Source organism: Physeter macrocephalus, chromosome 18, assembly GCF_002837175.3.
Source record: "Physeter macrocephalus isolate SW-GA chromosome 18, ASM283717v5, whole genome shotgun sequence".
Lineage (NCBI taxonomy): Eukaryota > Metazoa > Chordata > Mammalia > Artiodactyla > Physeteridae > Physeter > Physeter macrocephalus.
The window spans coordinates 48,803,672-48,821,267 of NC_041231.1; the positions used below are offsets into that span (position 1 = coordinate 48,803,672).

General features: G+C 42.6%; 1 protein-coding gene across 1 annotated transcript in view; it reads right to left on the minus strand.

Moving 5' to 3' along the window:
• Positions 1-14,495, minus strand: part of ULK4 (unc-51 like kinase 4) — a 591,889-nt gene extending 577,394 nt beyond the window's left edge. Inside the window, exons 1-2 of the mRNA XM_024117044.3 lie at positions 14,363-14,495; positions 5,069-5,262 (exon numbers count right to left, since the gene is read on the minus strand). Coding sequence (XP_023972812.1) covers positions 5,069-5,206 — 138 coding nt within the window. The 5' untranslated portion in view covers positions 5,207-5,262; positions 14,363-14,495. The remainder of the gene's footprint in view (positions 1-5,068; positions 5,263-14,362) is intronic.
• Positions 14,496-17,596: the final 3,101 nt, after the last annotated feature.

The following is a 17,596-nucleotide window of genomic DNA, read 5'->3' on the forward strand; positions in this document are numbered from 1 at the left end:
AGAGTGAGAGGCCCGTGTACCACAAAAAAAAACAAAAAAAAACAAAAAAAACAAAACCTTGTACAAAAGTTTTGTGTATTTGTGTAAATTAACATCGCAAAAGAATATTCATAGGAAAAATGACCAGAAGGTATACAACAAAATAGCTGCTGTTATGAGTAGAATTACTCGTGTTTTTAAATTCTTTCTACTTCTCATTTTCTATCTCCTATATTAAGTACCCAGTACTTTCATAATCAGGAATAAAGAAATAATTTTAAAGGAAACAAAAGAAAACCTTTAAGTAAGAATAACCTAAAGGCTCAAAAATGCAATAATAGTTAAATAAGTTGTATATTAATAATTATTATTAGGCCAACATTAAAGTATTTGTTGAATTTTATAACATGGAAAAATGACAACGTTATAATGTTAAGTGAAAAAAGCAAGAAATAAAATTATCTAATACCATGATTAGAAAATTTTTTAAAAGCCCATAGAAAAAAAGACTAGAAGAAACAAACCAAAACAAACAATGATTGCCTTCGGGTGATACAACAATGCTGCTCTTTCCTTCTATTCAGTTTTCTATATTCTCAAATTTTCTATAATGACAGTGTATTACTTTTACAATATTTAAAAGAACTCTCGGGCTTCCCTGGTGGCACAGTGGTTGAGAGTCCACCTGCCAATGCAGGGGACACGGGTTCGTGCCCCGGTCCAGGAGGATCCCACATGCCTTGGAGCTGCTGGGCCCGTGAGCCATGGTTGCTGAGCCTGCGCGTCCGGAGCCTGTGCTCCGCAATGGGAGAGGCCACGACAGTGAGAGGCCCGCGTACCGCAAGAACTCTCAAAGCCTTCTATTTTCTTTTTAAGCATATTCTTAGTGAATTTAATATCAATTCACCTAGATTCTTAAAAGAGGAATGATTACAATGAACATACTGATCTTAAAATGTACATTTCCATTAGATTATAAGAATACTTATGCACCAAAAACAAGAGTGAATTCAAAACTCAACAATAAAGATGCAAAAGCCTGTCCGTTTAAAAACGCTAAGTTGCTTCTGGGATTTTTGCTTTCTCCCTTTAAAAATCCCATTAAACATAGGAACTAAAACCACAAAAATGTGTGCAAACCATCAAGACTCAGAAATGCTGATGACTAACGTACCAAAGTGCTTTGCACCCTTGCTTTCTGATTTTCTTTAAAAAAAAGAAAAAAAATTACAAATTCTACTGTCACTCAACACAGGCTAACGGGCCCATAATTAGTAGAAATACAGAGCTCCCTGTTTTAGAAATGGAATTTGGGGACTTCCCTGGTGGTCCAGCAGTTAAGACTCCACGCTCCCAATGCTGGAGGCCTGAGTTCGATCCCTGGTCAGGAAACTAGATCCCGCATGCCTCAGCTAAAAAAAAAGAAAAAAGATCCCATGTGCCGCAACTAAGACCCAGCGCAGCCAAATAAATAAATAAATATTTTTTTTAAAAAAAGAAATGAAATTTGGCACACTCTAGGAACAATTAGGTGGGCTCATATTGTAACAAAAATAAAGGAAAACGAATCTACATGACTTGGAAGACAGATGAGTAGAAAACCAAGCATCAGAGTGACCAAGAAAGAATTTGAAGAGCACCTTGTAATAGATCTCTAATATAGGGCCAAGAGAAAATGGGGAGAACCCTCAGTGAGCAAGTTTAAAGGGATCTCTGCTGATTCTGGCACAGAAAAGAGAAGGTCCTAGTGAAAAAATAAAAGATTTGGGGACTTCCCTGGTGGTCCAGCAGTTAAGACTCCACGCTCCCAATGCAGGAGGCCTGAGCTCAATCCCTGGTCAGGAAACTAGATCCCGCATGCCTCAGCTAAAAAAAAAAGAAAAAAAGATCCCATGTGCCGCAACTAAGACCCAGCGCAGCCAAATAAATAAATAAATATTTTTTTTAAAAAAAGAAATGAAATTTGGCACACTCTAGGAACAATTAGGTGGGCTCATATTGTAACAAAAATAAAGGAAAACGAATCTACATGACTTGGAAGACAGATGAGTAGAAAACCAAGCATCAGAGTGACCAAGAAAGAATTTGAAGAGCACCTTGTAATAGATCTCTAATATAGGGCCAAGAGAAAATGGGGAGAACCCTCAGTGAGCAAGTTTAAAGGGATCTCTGCTGATTCTGGCACAGAAAAGAGAAGGTCCTAGTGAAAAAATAAAAGAGGTACAGAAATCCCGACAGAATTCAGGCCACAGCACACCCCTCCGGACCCTCCCATACACTCAATACATGCCAAATACCCACTCTTCCAGACACTGGGCTGCCAATGTCACCCTCCACCCTCACCGCAACCACCCATCTGCAGCCTGCGCTGGCCAATGCAGGAGATACCGTGGCCAATACTCACCACAGATGGCTACTGTGCTCTTTTGAGGAGCAGCTGGTCTGAGCTGGGATGAGCCCCAAGTGTAAAACACACACCAGATGCTCAACACTTAACATCAAAATTAGAAAAATATCTCAATAATTTTATACTGGTTGCACGCTGAAATAATAATACTTTGTATATACTGGATTAAGTAATATATATTAATAAAATGAATTACACTTATTTTTCATTTTTCAACGTAGATACTATGAACTTTAAAATTAGATTTGTAACCCCAAGGACTTCCCTGGTGGCACAGTGGTTAAGAATCCACCTGCCAACGCAGGAGTCACGGGTTCGATCCCTGGTCTGGGAAGGTCCCACATGCTGCTGAGCAACTAAGCCCACGGGCCACAACTACTGAGCCTGTGCTCTAGAGCCCGCGAGACACAAATACTGAGCCCGTGTGCCACAACTACTGAAGCCCGCACGCCTAGAACCCGTGCTCTGCAACAGGAAAAACCACCACAATGAGAAGTCCGTGCACCACAACGAAGAGTAGCCCCCACTCACTGCCTAGAGAAAGCCCTCACGCAGCAACGAAGACCCAATGCAGCCAAAAATAAAAAATAAATAAAAATATTTGTAACCCCCATTATATTCCTACTGGACAGCATTGCTAGATTTTTTCTTTTTACTGATAACTGTATTCTCTCCAAAATCTCTTCCACACATCCTAGTCCATGACCACCACTCACTCACTCTCCAGCTCATTCGCTCTGGTACTGCTATTCCAGTTCAATTCAACCCTCCACACACTCTGCATACACCCAAGGCACTTAAGCAGACACAAACTATGCTAACTGAGCTACCTTCCACTGATGATTCCCAATCTCAAATGGCCTCAGCTGGTCTGTTCTCCAGGTGACTAATTCACACCTTTTCTTTCCTCTTTTCTAGAACACTGCCTTTCCCTTCCCCCATCTCCTAACTGAAGACTTGGATTCTCACCTCAGAGAAATCCTAATCAGAAGAGAAATTCCTCATGTTCCCAGCTCCGAATCTACCAACTACTGTGCACCTTGCCCCATATACCTGTCTTCCCTTAACTGTTCACACGCCTTTCAAAAGCCAACACCTCCTCATGCACATGAGGATGGCTGTTTTAACAAACAAAAACAAAACAAAACAAACAAAAAAAAAACACAGAAAATAACAAGTGTCTGCAAGGATGTAGAGAAATGGGATCCCTTGCACACTGTTGGTGGGAATATTAAATGGTACAGCCTCTGTGGAAAAGAGACTGCATATTTCATGGATTTGGACAAATATGTAATGACATGTATCATACAGAAGAGTTTCACTGCCCTAAAATCCTCTGTACTCCACCTATTCATCCTTCCCACTCCCCCCCACCCCCCAAACTCTAGTAACTACTGATCTTTTTACTGTCTCCATACTTTTGCCTTTTCCAGAATGTCATATGGTTGGAATCATACAGTATAGCCTTTTCAGATCAGCTTCTCTTACCTGACAACATGCATTTAAGGTTCCTGTGTCTCCTTGTGGCTTGATAGCCCATTTCTTTTTATTACTGAACAGTATTTCATTGCATATATGTAGCAGTTTGCTTATTCATTCACTTATTGAAGGGCATCTTGATTGCTTCAATTATGAATAAAGCTACTATAAGCATGTGTGTGCAGGTTGTTGTGTGGACATAAGTTTCAACTCTTTTGGGCAAATACCAAGAGTTTGATTGTTGAATTGTCCAGAACTCTTTCCATCTTGCAAAACCGAAACTTTATACACATTAAACAATAATTCCCCATTTCCTCTTTCCCTGGCCTCCGGCAATCACCTTTGTACTTTGTTTCTGAAAGGTACCTCATATAAAATGGTGATGGCTACACAGCAATATACATGTATTTAATACCAAACTGTACACTTAAAAATGGTTAAGATGATAACTACTGAGCCTGCGCATCTGGAGCCTGTGCTCCGCGACAGTGAGAGGCCCGCGCACCGTGATGAAGAGTGGCCCTCCGCTCGCCGCAACTGGAGAAAGCCCTCGCACAGAAACGAAGACCCAACCCAGCCCAAAGTAAATAAATTTATTAAAAAAAAAAAAAGCTTCTGAAGTCACAGTAAGCTTAAAAAAAAAAAAGGAGGCTTTTTCTCTACTGTTTGCCTCGGGCCTGCAATTGTAATATGTCTGTGGCCATCCCCTGTTATGTTTCTTAACAGAATAAATTCTTTAAAAATCCATTCAAAAAAAATGGTTAAGATGATAAATTTTATGTTATGTGTATTTTACCGCAATAAAAAAAAGTTGCAAAAAAAAAAAAAAAGCTAGGTTTGGTCCAAGGAGCATGGGCTGTAAAGATGGTACAGCTATTGCAAACCCAAGTCACTCTCACCCAATGTCCTTCCTTTGGAAAGCTTCATAATCATATACTAAATTTAAAAGTAAGTGATCTAATATAGAGTCTATTTTCCCTGACTCTTACAAAAACAAAGAACAAAAACCTAAGTTGCTAATTACTTGGGTACGTTTATTAGTCATTATTCAGGATTGGTGGCACTACAGAGAGAAGGCTGCCCATTCCAAATTGAAAAAGTGCCATTTGCTATAGTGAGTTCAATGGCTTCTGTTTACATACTACTTATTCTATCTGATCGTAACTCTGTCTTCCCAAAGGGAGGGAAACATACTTGACTTACCCAGTTGGTTATTTCAGGCCTCTTGCACTTATCAGTACAGAGAACAGCTACAAAATTGATCGTTCCCTTCCGTCGCCCTTTGTAGACAACTGTCTTGCCTCCTCTGCCAATCTCTTCATACAGAATGAAGTTTTCCATCTCTGGGCTGACTCCTCACGTTTGATAAAATGGCAGCCTAATAGCATCTCTAGCTCCTAAAAAGTAAACAAAAATGACACTTAAAAATGCAAGCTTGGGACTTCCCTGGTGGCGCAGTGGTTACGAATCCACCTGCCAATGCAGGGGACGCGGGTTCGAGCCCTGGTCCGGGAAGATCCCACATGCCGCAGAGCAACTAAGCCCGTGCGCCACAACTATTGAGCCTGCGTGCCACAACTACTGAGCCCGTGAGCCACAACTACTGAAGCCCGCACACCTAGAGCTCATGCTGTGCAACAAAAGAAGCCACCTCAATGAGAAGCCCGTGCAAAGAAGAGTAGCCCTCACTCACTGCAACTAGAGAAAGCCCGCACACAGCAACAAACACCAAATAACAGCCAAATAAATAAATAAATTTATTTTTTTAAAATGCAAGCTAGTTGCATGATTAATTAGCCTAAGCTATTTAATATGTAAATAAATCTAATAATTCTATAAATTCAAAATATTCACCTACAAATGTTGAATACAAGTCTTTTTCATAGAATGAAAACAGGGAAAAAAATAAAAGAAACAATTCACAAACTAATATTCAACTCCCCAGTAACAAGACCTTAATAAAAATAATGAAAATGACAGCTATTTCCAACACATGGAACAAAATCAGGGAATGAATGAGATTTCAGCCAGTGTATCTTGATACCTCTCTTACTTTCTCTGTTACACTGGAAAGCACTTTGTGTCAATAGCTGTATAATGAATGGGGTAATATGCCCCACCTAAACCCAAATTATGAGAAATGAGGCAATGTATGTGAATACACTCTATAAACGAATACGGAATGAGAGTACATCTATCTAATCCATAGGGATTGGAGTCAATCCAAATATTATTCGAAGTCAGTGGTGAGCAACCTACTGGTTCCTGGGCCAAATCCAGCCTGCCTATTTTGTAAATAAAACTTAACTGGAACATAGCCATGCTCAATCATTTATATATTGCCCAAGGATGCTTTCAGGCTACAATGGCAGTGTTGAATAGTTGTAACAGAGACCCTATGGCCTGCACACCCTCTAAAATATTTACTATCTGGCCCTTTACACAAAAAGTTTGCCAACTCCTGTTTTAAATCAAGAATTCTTTTAAAGAACATCCACATCATTATCAAGGATAATGAGTTCATTTTCTTGGCCAAGAAAAATCCCCTAATATTCCTGAGTGAATAACAATTTGATGTAGTCTTTTACTAGTCTAGATTTTTAATTAAAACTGAAATAAAATAATGGATTTGATATATTAAACATATTTCCAACAACATAAAGTTATTTACTCAACCAAAAACATCTTTTAAACTGGCATCTCTTTGAGAGGATTATACATGCTAGACTACATAAAACTTCCCAGAAATTATCCAAACAGTAAGATATCCTCTTTAAAAACAGCTTATGTTTCTGTAAGATATCCAGAAGTCAGAACATTGCAAAATCCCTATGAAACAAAACATAAAAGAGCAATAAATTAATGGGTATGGGGTTTCTTTGGGGGCAGATGAAAATGTTCTAGAATTAGATAATATGGATGGTTGTATAACTTTGTAAATACTCTAAAATTCACTGAACTGTACGATTTTAAAGGGGTGAATTTTATACTATGTGAATTTTATCTCAATATTTTTACCGAGGTATAACTGACATATAACAATGTGTAAGTTTAAAGGGTACAACGTGTTGATACATTTATATATTATAATAGTGTTAAGTAATGCTATGATGGTAACCATATCTCATCACATAATTATTTCTTTTTTCTGGCAAGAACATTTAAGATCTAGTCTCTTAGCAACTTCGAAGTACATAGTACATTTTTGATGACTATGATCACGATGATGTACATTATATCTCCAGAGCTTATTCATCTTTGGTTATAAGCCATACAGCAACAGACAGAGGAGCAAGATTTGGCAGGTAGGCAATAGTTTATTGACCCCTATCCTGGTATAGGAAACCATTAATCTAAGAATCTAGGAGTAACTCTATGATTCCAACTTCCAATGAAATTAAAACTTACTGCAAAATGGGAAAAATTCTACTATAAAAACTTATAGGCTCATGGACTTCCCTTGTGGTGCAGTGGTTAAGAATCTGCCTGCCAATGCAGGGGACATGGGTTCGAGCCCTGGTCCAGGAGGATCCCACATGCTGCGGAGCAACTAAGCCCATGCGTCACAACTACTGACCCTGCGCTCTAGAGCCCGCGAGCCACAACTATTGAGCCTGCGCACCGCAACTACTGAAGCCCACGCACTCTAAGGCCTGTGTGCCGCAACTACTGAGCCCACGTGCTGCAACTACTGAAGCCCATGTGCCTAGAGCCCATGCTCCGCAACAAGAGAAGCCACCGCACACAGCAATGAAGACCCAATGCAGCCAAAATAAATAAATAAATAATTTTAAAACTTATAGGCTAGTAATTACATTTAGTTATTTGGATTATAAACCTGGTATCTAGATCAAATAAGAAATCAAACTATTAACAGCAAAATTTCTAAATTCTAAGTAGAAAACATGTGGGAAAGTTTTGAATTTAAATCAATCAAACCCAAAAAAGGCACAGATAATATCTATCTATTTTAAGAAACAGTTTTACTAAGTCCCTTTTACATTCCTTTCCTCCCTGAAAACCACTCATTAAAAAGAACTGTAAAAAATTAATAAACATGTATAACTGAATTACTCTGCTATACATCTGAAATTATCACAACACTGTAAATCAACTATATTTCAATTAAAAAAATTTTTAATTAATAAACAGAACACAGGAAGATAGCATCCACTTCCTAAAGCTTTTGGCCTTAAAGGGACATAAGGTCACCAAAGAAAAACTGCAATTTGCCCAAACCCAGGTTTGATATTTAGGGCATCTAATATCAGAAAAAGGGCTACACCTAGACTCAGATAGACTTCATGGCAGCCTACGTTTCCCAAAACCAAAACTAAGCACCAGCTGTGAGGTTTTCTCAGGCTAGTTGGTTACTGCAGAAATTGGATTCCAAATTTCTTTTACAGCCAAATCTCTACATGTTTTACTCAACAATAACTACCTCAACCCAATTTTTTGAGAAGGATCACAAGACACAGCCTTCAAGGCCTTAAGAGAGTTTGATGGGGGCTTCCCCGGTGGTGCAGTGGTTGAGAGTCCGCCTGCCGATGCAGGAAACGCGGGTTCGTGCCCCGGTCCGGGAAGATCCCACATGCCGCGGAGCGGCTGGGCCCGTGAGCAATGGCCGCTGAGCCTGCGCGTCCCGCAATGGGAGAGGCCACAACAGTGAGAGGCCCGCCTACCGCAAAAAAAAAAAAAAGAGTTTGATGAACCTACCTGCCCTTAGGCATCCCCATTACCATATTCCCTTTTTCTTTTTTCTATATGAAAAGGAAGAGCATGCCCTTGGGGTAGTCACCCAAAACCATGGAAACCACCATCAGCCCAAAGGGTATTATAAACAGCAGCTGGACCCTGTAGCACAGGGATATCCCCTTTGCCTTAGAGCCATTACAGCCACTGCCCTTTGGTTAAGGCCACTGGAAAAATCATGTGGGATCCCGTTTAACCATCTGTACCTCATGCAATAGAAGCTCTCCTAAATTCTCATTACACTCAACGTTTATCAGCTGGCCTCCTCACCGCCTATGAAATCCTTTTGTTAACTGCCCCTCACATAACTCTTATTGTTGTAGTAACTTAACCTGGCTACTCTTCTCCCCTCCTTCACCAACGAAGTACATCTCCACACAAATCACCTCATGGCTCTATAGGAAATTCCACTGGGTAAACGTGACTTCTCATGGTTCACTGATGGTTAAAGGTGACAATGGCAAATAGTTTGCTGGGTATGCTACTGCAACTCCTTTTGATGTTGTTGAGACAGCATCTTTACCTATGGCTACTTCAGCCCAACATACTGAATTACACACCCTTACAGGGGCTTGCAGTTTAGCCAAGGACAAAAGTGTCAATATTTACACTGACAGTAGATATGCTTTTAGAGTAGCTCATGATTTTGGAATGTTGGGGAAACAATGTGGCTTCTTTACTTTCAGTGGAAATAAAATTTTAAGTGGCCACTATGTTCAGGAAATATTGAATGCAATACTTTTACCTGCCACTTTAGCTATTATTAAGATTCCAGGGCATTCTAAGCTTGACTCTCTGGAAGCAAAAGGAAATCACCTTGCTATTTCTGCAAGGAATGCTGCCCTTAAAGGGACCAACAGCAGCCAAACCTCTGTCATGGTCCAAAGAGATTTCTCCAAATGATAATTTAGAAAAACTGGCTAGAAAGGCCCAACAGTTGGCCTCAGAAAAGGAAAAACAAGATTAGAAATTCAGAGGGTTCCCTGGTGGCGCAGTGGTTAAGAATCCACCTGCCAATGCAGGGGACACAGGTTCGAGCCCTGATCCCACATGCCACAGAGCAACTAAGCCCATGCGCCACAACTACTGAGCCTGCACTCTAGAGCCTGCACGCCACAACTACTGAGCCCATGTGCCACAACTACTGAAGCCCGCACGCCTAGAGTCCGTGCTCCACAACAAGAGAAGCCACTGCAATGAGAAGCCCGCGCACCACAATGAAGAGTAGCCCCCGCTCGCCACAACGAAAGAAAGGCCGCACGCAGCAACGAAGACCCAATGCAGCCAAAAATAATAAATAAAAATAAATAAAAGAAAGCTGCCTGCTGACTTTAAAAAAAAAAGATTAGAAATTCAGTAACTGTTGGTTTGATAGAACAAGAGAAGCCACTGCAATGAGAAGCCCGCGCACCGCAATGAAGAGTAGCCCCCGCTCGCCACAACGAAAGAAAGGCCGCACGCAGCAACAAAGACCCAATGCAGCCAAAAATAATAAATAAAAATAAATAAAAGAAAGCTGCCTGCTGACTTTAAAAAAAAAAGATTAGAAATTCAGTAACTGTTGGTTTGATAGAAGAGAAAGCTCTGGTTTGGACTAAGTAACAACAGTCTTACGGGAGACTAAGATCCCCACTCCTCACCACTATACATGCATTAAAGCATCAGTCTACTGACAAAATGATAGCCTTCATGAATCAATATTGCTGGGGAAACGTTAAGAAGGCCACAAAAGGTGCCTACCTCACTTGTCAAAATACAACCCAGGAAGGCCTGTGCGTACTGCCCCGGGACATTTTCATCTGCGTGATGGACCATTTGAGGTGTCAAATGGATTTCATATAACTTCATCTAGTGAATAAAGTATGCTTTAGTTACGGTCTGTACGTTTTCACTGGACTTCCCTTGCAGACAGCCTACTGCCTCTTCACATGGCTAAAGTCCTTTTGGAAAAGAGTATCGCTACTTGGGAAACTCCTCTCAAACTTCACAGTAATCAAGTAACCCATTTCACAAGCCGGGTGCTTCAACAAGTGTACGCCGTTCAGCTGGTTTTACAACACTTACACTTACCATCTTCAATCCTCTGGTTTAGTTGAACGTAGTAACAGCATTATGAAGACTCAATTGGCAAACTGTGTAGAGACCCTCCAAACACCTTAGCCAAAAGCATTGCTGTTGGTCCTTCTAAATCTCTGATCCACCCCTTTTGGAATTCAGAAACTCTCAACCTTTGAGATCATCAGAGGACACCCAAAGCACTTGGCTCCTGCTTCTTACGATCCACAATTAATAAAAGGAGAGATACTCCAATATTGAAAGGTCTAATTGCCTTTATTAAAAATAACCATGTTTTGGTAGGGTGGTATTTTTTAATTTATTTATTTTATTTATTTTTGGCTGTGCTGGGTCTTTGTTGCTGCGCGCGGGCTTTCTCTAGCTGCAGCGAGCGGGGGCTACTCTTCGTTGCAGTTCGCCAGCTTCTCGTTGCGGTGGTTTCTCTTGTTGCGGAGCACGGGCTCTAGGCACACGGGCTTCAGTAGTTGTGGCGCCCGGGCTTAGTTGCTCTGTGGCATGTGGGATCTTCCCAGACCAGGGCTGGAACCCGTGTCCCCTGTGTTGTCAAGCAGATTCTTAACCACTGCACCACCAGGGAAGCCCGGTAGGGCAGTCTTTTTACCATGCACCCTCAGGAGACAAAGACCTTAAGCATCACACCTTGTAACCTGGAGATTTCATTTACTGGAAAAGACACTTCCAGAAGAACTGTCTTCAGCATCACTGGAAAGGCCCCTATCAAGTACTACTAACCAACACTTGTGCCACCAAACTCCAAGGAATACAACTCTTGGATTCACAACACACCTAAAGGAAGCACCACACTCTGACTGGACCTGCACATCCTCTGGTGACATGAAAGTAAAGATTTCCCAGAATTGAAGCAGACAATATCTGATGAGACAGCTTTCCCAAGATATCCAGATCAGACCTGCTGGAAGTTTGTCACTGTTAGGCTGCACCCCTCAGACCTGCAAGCCTTGTAGCTGCCAAGCCTCGAAGAGCCCAGACTCAGTGACAGAGACATAAATGGCTTATTGGACAGAGGATCTTACATGTCTGAAGCAAGGTCCTGGAGTGACACCCCAACATGCATGGCAGACAGCATGCAGGACAGGACACGGCAGCACTCTTCACTACTCAAGGGAGGAGGAGGCTACCATTTATGGGGGGGGATTGACATCAGATGGGCTCATCAGTTACCAGGGACTAATTAACCTCTATAATTAAGATGATTGGATAGTCATGTGAGTGAAGCAGGGACTGGTCAAGCAGGGCGTGTACAGAGAGCAGAGAACAGCCATTTTGAATGGCCTAACCATACAGTAGCCAAACCTTTGATGATGGCCTAAGACTTCAGAGGACTGCCAATGTCTATCATCTTGACAACATATGGATTTTAGATTAAAAATGCCTGAGAGTTCTCCCTCCTACCTTTCCTTGTTACTTGTGACCTTAATAGGTTTCCCATCTGTGCACTTTCCCTCCGACTTGAGACACTACACCCAGGAAAGATACTTCCCGACATTGAGGGACAAAAAGCCCCTGAAACTAGAAAAGCTGACTCTTGATCAGCAATGCTTTCAGAGAAAAATCTTGATCAAAAGGGAGAAGTATAAAAAACTAATAAACAGAAACCTCAATTAGAATTAGGAGACCAGAAGCGGGGAGCTCTCATGCCCTGCAAAGATAGCAGAGCCCAACAAGAAGAAGAAAGATTCCCCTTTTGGCAAGGACTCAACTCAATGAAAAGCCACGGATTCTTTGTTTATTACAGCCCTCCCAACTTCCTCTTCCTCTCTAAAAAAGCTTTCGCCTTCCCTGCCATGCTGGGGAATTGCACGGTGGCTTGCCGGTGTAACACCCCGAATTGGGATTCCCTGCTGATGACAAATAAACCCATCTTTCCTGGAGAAATATGTGCCAGTCTTTTGGTTCAGGTAAACAGAACCAGTGCTGAGTCCTGACCCACTAAAATGCAGCCTTAACAGGAGTAATTATGTGGCAAAAAAAAAATAACCAGAGACCTTAATTAAATGTTCACGAATTGGTACATTAGGATACATCAGAATAAGATGTTGAAATAATGTTTTTATGTAAGATGAGTAAGTGATTCCTTGAAAACAAGGTTTCAGGCCACAAGAAAAAAAATAAAATCTTAAAATTTTGAATTTGAGTCAGGCCAAATTCATGTCCTCAATCTTTCACTGAATAGAGGCATCTGAGCAGAGCAGGCAGCCTGAAATTAACAAAACACATCAATTACAAACTGGGCTTAGACGAGCGTGTATTAACCTGCAGCACTTCCCGATTCTGAGGGCTCAACTTCCTTAGACTAAAATAAGAATTGGATCAGATGGTCTTCTAAGTTTAAGATATCTTCCAAATTTGAAAACCCATGACTAAGATTCTTTTTGACTCACTCCAGGGATGTTCCTCACCTTAGACTTCCTAATATGCATTTTTTTAACATTTGTAACCTCAACTTGTAAAATAAAACACAAATACAGAAAAACCCACAAAATAAATGTATACTTTAATGAATTATTATAAGAGAGACATCCTCGTAATCATCACCCAGGTCAGGAATAGCACTTTGCCAGCGACCCCAGAATCCCTTCCCTGAACCTAAGACAATGACAACTCCTGCTCCCCAAAAGTAATCACTCTCCGGACTTTCCTGCATTTCTTTCGAGTTTTCTCACTGTAGTGTGCATTCCCAGACACCACAGTTTAGTCTTCCACATTTTCTAAAAGCATGGTGCATTTTTAAGTCTCTTTTAATCTACAAGTTCACCTAGGTATCACCTGAGAAGCCAGAAGTCAGAGGAATTCGCACATACGAGCAACTGAAGCATTTAAGATACAGCGGACAGAGCCTACATTCAACAAAACTCTTGAAACGGTTCAGGTGGTAACAGCACGCTGGTAAAGACATGAGTGAACCCTCCTCTTAATCATCCCCACCTTCAAATCATTAACTCCCTCTCTAGCGGCAATCAGCAACAGCAGGGAACTCGATAGAAATGCAAATTCTCGCCCTGGGCCCAGATCTACTGAATCAGAAACTCTGGAAACGGGGTCCAGCAATTTTGCGTTTTAACTCGCCGTCCGGATGCGCGCTACCTTTGAAATCCGCAGGCGAAGTCAACCTTTCCCGAGGGCACAAAAGGCGGCGAGCACTATGCTAAGCACTAAACAGGTGCTCCTCCACGCAACACTTTTCGGACCGAATCAACTGCAAGCTTTGAGCCTGGTGTGACGTCGAAAGTGTAGGCTCTGAGTCGCTACGTAAACACCCTCTCCTCCCCACCCCAAGTAGATCGCCGCCAGCGAACTGGCGGCTTTCACTGCCTTCCCACGTCCACCGACATCAGTCAGCGAGGCCGGCTTAGAACCCAGAAAGCTAAGTCAGAGTTTTAAGGGATAAAACTCCGAATACAGGGCGTCTATAAGGCGCATCTCCCGAACCCAGGTCTAGAAGAGGTGTCCCGCGTACCCTGAACCAAAAGTTGTGTAGGGTTTAACACAAAGCAGAACCCGAAGAGAGAGGGGACGCTGAGGGCACAGGGTCCACGGAGCGGGGGAGGGTGGTGGGCGGCTCCCCTACAGACCTACAGTCTCTCCAACAAACGCTGAAAGAGACAGGAACCCACATTAGTGGCCTCTAAAACCGCCACTACCACTCACCTGTTAGCTCGGTGGGGAGAAGCCGCAGCTCCACTGAATGCCGGCCGCGAGTGCGCGCGTCTCGCCTTCGACCCCTTAGGACGAGCCCACTGGCCAAAAGCCAGGGGCGAAGCAATGGAGCAAGGCGGACAGCGTGAGGCCGTGCAGGTCCAGCACCCCTCTGTGTTTGCATTCGGCCTGCCCGTCTCCAGGGCAGCACGCAGAACGCCGGAAGGAGCGTAGGGCGCTGATTGGCTGAGCAGTTTCGCTTCCCATTGGCTGGGGCCTGGAAGTGAAGCAGCCTCGCTCCCATCGTTAGGACGAGTCCACCGATCTACCCTAGATAGGGGTAAAAAGTGCAGGGCTCAGAGCGGCGACCGGCCTTGCAAGTTCCGCACCCCTCCGCGTTTGGATTGGCCCATCCCGTTTCCAGGGCAGCACGCAGAACGCCGGAAGGAGCACAGGGGCGCTGACTGGCTGAGCACTTTGAGTAGCTATTGGCTGGGGCCCGGAAGCGTGCGGCAGTGTTGGAGAGTCTGTCCATCCTAACTGAGTGTGGGGACTGGGGGCTTGGGCGGGTGGAGGGGAACTCCCTGGGCAGTAGTTGTATAGTTGGTGGCAGCGGAGTCCTGGGCCCTCGTCATTTCTTCCTGCACCCACTGTCCTCCGTTTCCTTCCATCCTTTTTCTTTCTGACGCCCTCCAGAGTTCAGGTGGACGTGACGACATAATCCGGGTAACGAATGGATCCTCGAATGGCTTCCTGACCCTTTAGAAAAAAGAAGGCTATGAATTACCTTATTTCTTTTTTTTTTTTTTTTTTTTTTTTTTTTTTTTTTGTGGTACGCGGGCCTCTCACTGTTGTGGCCTCTCCCGTTGCAGAGCACAGGCTCCGGACGCGAAGGCTCAGCGGCCATGGCTCACGGGCCTAGCAGCTCCACGGCATGTGGGATCTTCCCGGTCCGGGGCACGAATTCGTGTGCCCTGCATCGGCAGGCGGACCCTCAACCACTGCGCCACCAGGGAAGCCCTACCTTCTTTCTTGTACATGAGAAAACAGACCAGATCCCTGATCTCCAGTTGGTTGCTTATGACTTTCAAAGCTCCATGTTCTCAAATTCCAATCACCGGAAACGTTAACACCAGCTCCTCTCTTCCATGCGAGTTAGCGCAGAGATTATCAACTTTGGCCTCAGAATCATCTGGAGCGCTGGTTAAAACAAGCCCACCCACCCACAGAACTTCTGATTCTGTAAATCAGGAAGAGGCCCCTAATTTCGCATTTCTGTCAAGGTTCCAGGTGATGTGGATGTTGCCGATAAGGGACCACGCTTTGCAAACCTTTACGTGTAGGAACCGTGCCTCTCTCTGATCTCAAGTTAACCACATCTCCTATTCTTTGACTTCTAACCCTTCTTGCCTTCTCAGGAGTCTTACATTAGCCATTATTGTCAGTTTTTTGTATTTAAGAGATTTGATGTGGAAAAAAAATTCCTCATCTATCACTTCCTAATTAATCAAGACATACAATGAAATATCAACTAGTTTATTCAGAGTTTTGACAGCCTAAGCGTTCATGTCAGAAACAATACCAAATCCTTGTGCTTCTTAGCCTAAGTTCTTTGGATGCCTCCAGGGAATACATGAACCTGCCAAGACAGTTAAAATGTTGTGTGCATGTGCATTTTTCTGGGTGGAGAGTCCATGGTTTGATCAGATTCTTAAAGGTACCAATGACCCAGAAAAGTTTAAGAACTGCTAGAGATAATTTTAAGACAATATCACAAACACAAGCTAGAGAGTACATGAAGGAAAAACTCACCCCGCTCAGTGACCACCACTGGACCAAAGGTAGGACCTCAACAGGCATTAGTTCAATTTCAAAAAATAAAAAACAGCTGAGTGCTGTTTAGGTTCTTGAACAGGGCAGAGCTGAAACACCATGTTCTTAATTGCTTCATTTCCTGGGCAGTTTCAGGGTGACCTTTGCCTTCACCTCAATTTTAGATTTTCCTTCTCATTATAGTTGGTAAGAAGGAATCTGACATGAAGGATACCAAATGCTGAATTACATTCAACCTCTTCCTCTCAGAAATACCTTCTGCTTCCTCTTCCTACTGTCTAGATTATCATAAAGAATCTCTTCATTCAGTGACATACAAAGTTCCTCTGAACAAAGCACTATGTTAGACATTGCAGAGGAGAAAAAATCACTTCTTGGTTATCTTTCTTCATTCGAAGAAGCATGCAAAATAATAATACATGTAAAGTTAGGCAAAAAAAAAAATTAGGGAAAGGGCAAACAAATTAAGAAAATTCACCTGGATCCTGGAGAGAGGATACCAAAAAAATACATATTTTGAAGGCTCTGAATGACGGTAAGTGTGCAGAATGGGCTCTGAAATGGGCTTTGTGTATTGTAGCTGCTATTAGAGAGAAAATCTTAAATCGTCACTGGCTACAAAGTAAAAGCAAACCGTTTAGTCAGGAAAAATTTATTCCTGAAATAAATGCATCCCCGAGGTCTATAACATGTGCTGTGAAAGCTGCACTGTTGTAAACACTGTGAGTTCATAGGTGGATTCCTCTTCATGTTCCCTCCACATAAGCAGATAGCTTTACCCCATCCAATGTCGCTGGCCTCTGCAGGAATGGGTATGCTTCAGGGCACGCAGCCCTCTTGGTCTGTTTAGTCTGGGGAAGATTTCAGAGTAGACGCTCAGCAGAGAAGCTTCCATTGACACTGCTACACTTAGGTCACAACTTTTAAAGATAGAAGAGCTTCAAATCCAGGTTTATCTACCATGAAAAATACCTGGAGTGTAGTTTTTCTGTAAAGCCAGTTAAATATGCAGCACCTGTGTTGAAGTTCACATATTCTTATGACAACTGGGGAACCTGAGAAAGATGCTCCACTTCTACTCAGAAGGAAGCCAAACCAGGACACTTGTAAAAGGCTATAACTGTCCTCACAAAATAATTTGGACTCATGATTCAAGGAACTGAACACATGAATTTACTATGCAGCCTCCCAAATCCTCACTAACATGACCGAATCAGGATTTAAACCATAACGGCGCTTAAGAACAAGGAAAGAAATCATCATCAGATGGAAAATCTGAGGCTTTTACATCTGGAACACAGAAAGCACTTGGCTTCAGATAAGCAGAGGATCTATAGCAGAAGTAACCCCAACTCAGCCACTAACATGTGAGTCTCTGGGCATTTAATCCTCATCTTGGTAGTGGATGAAAGG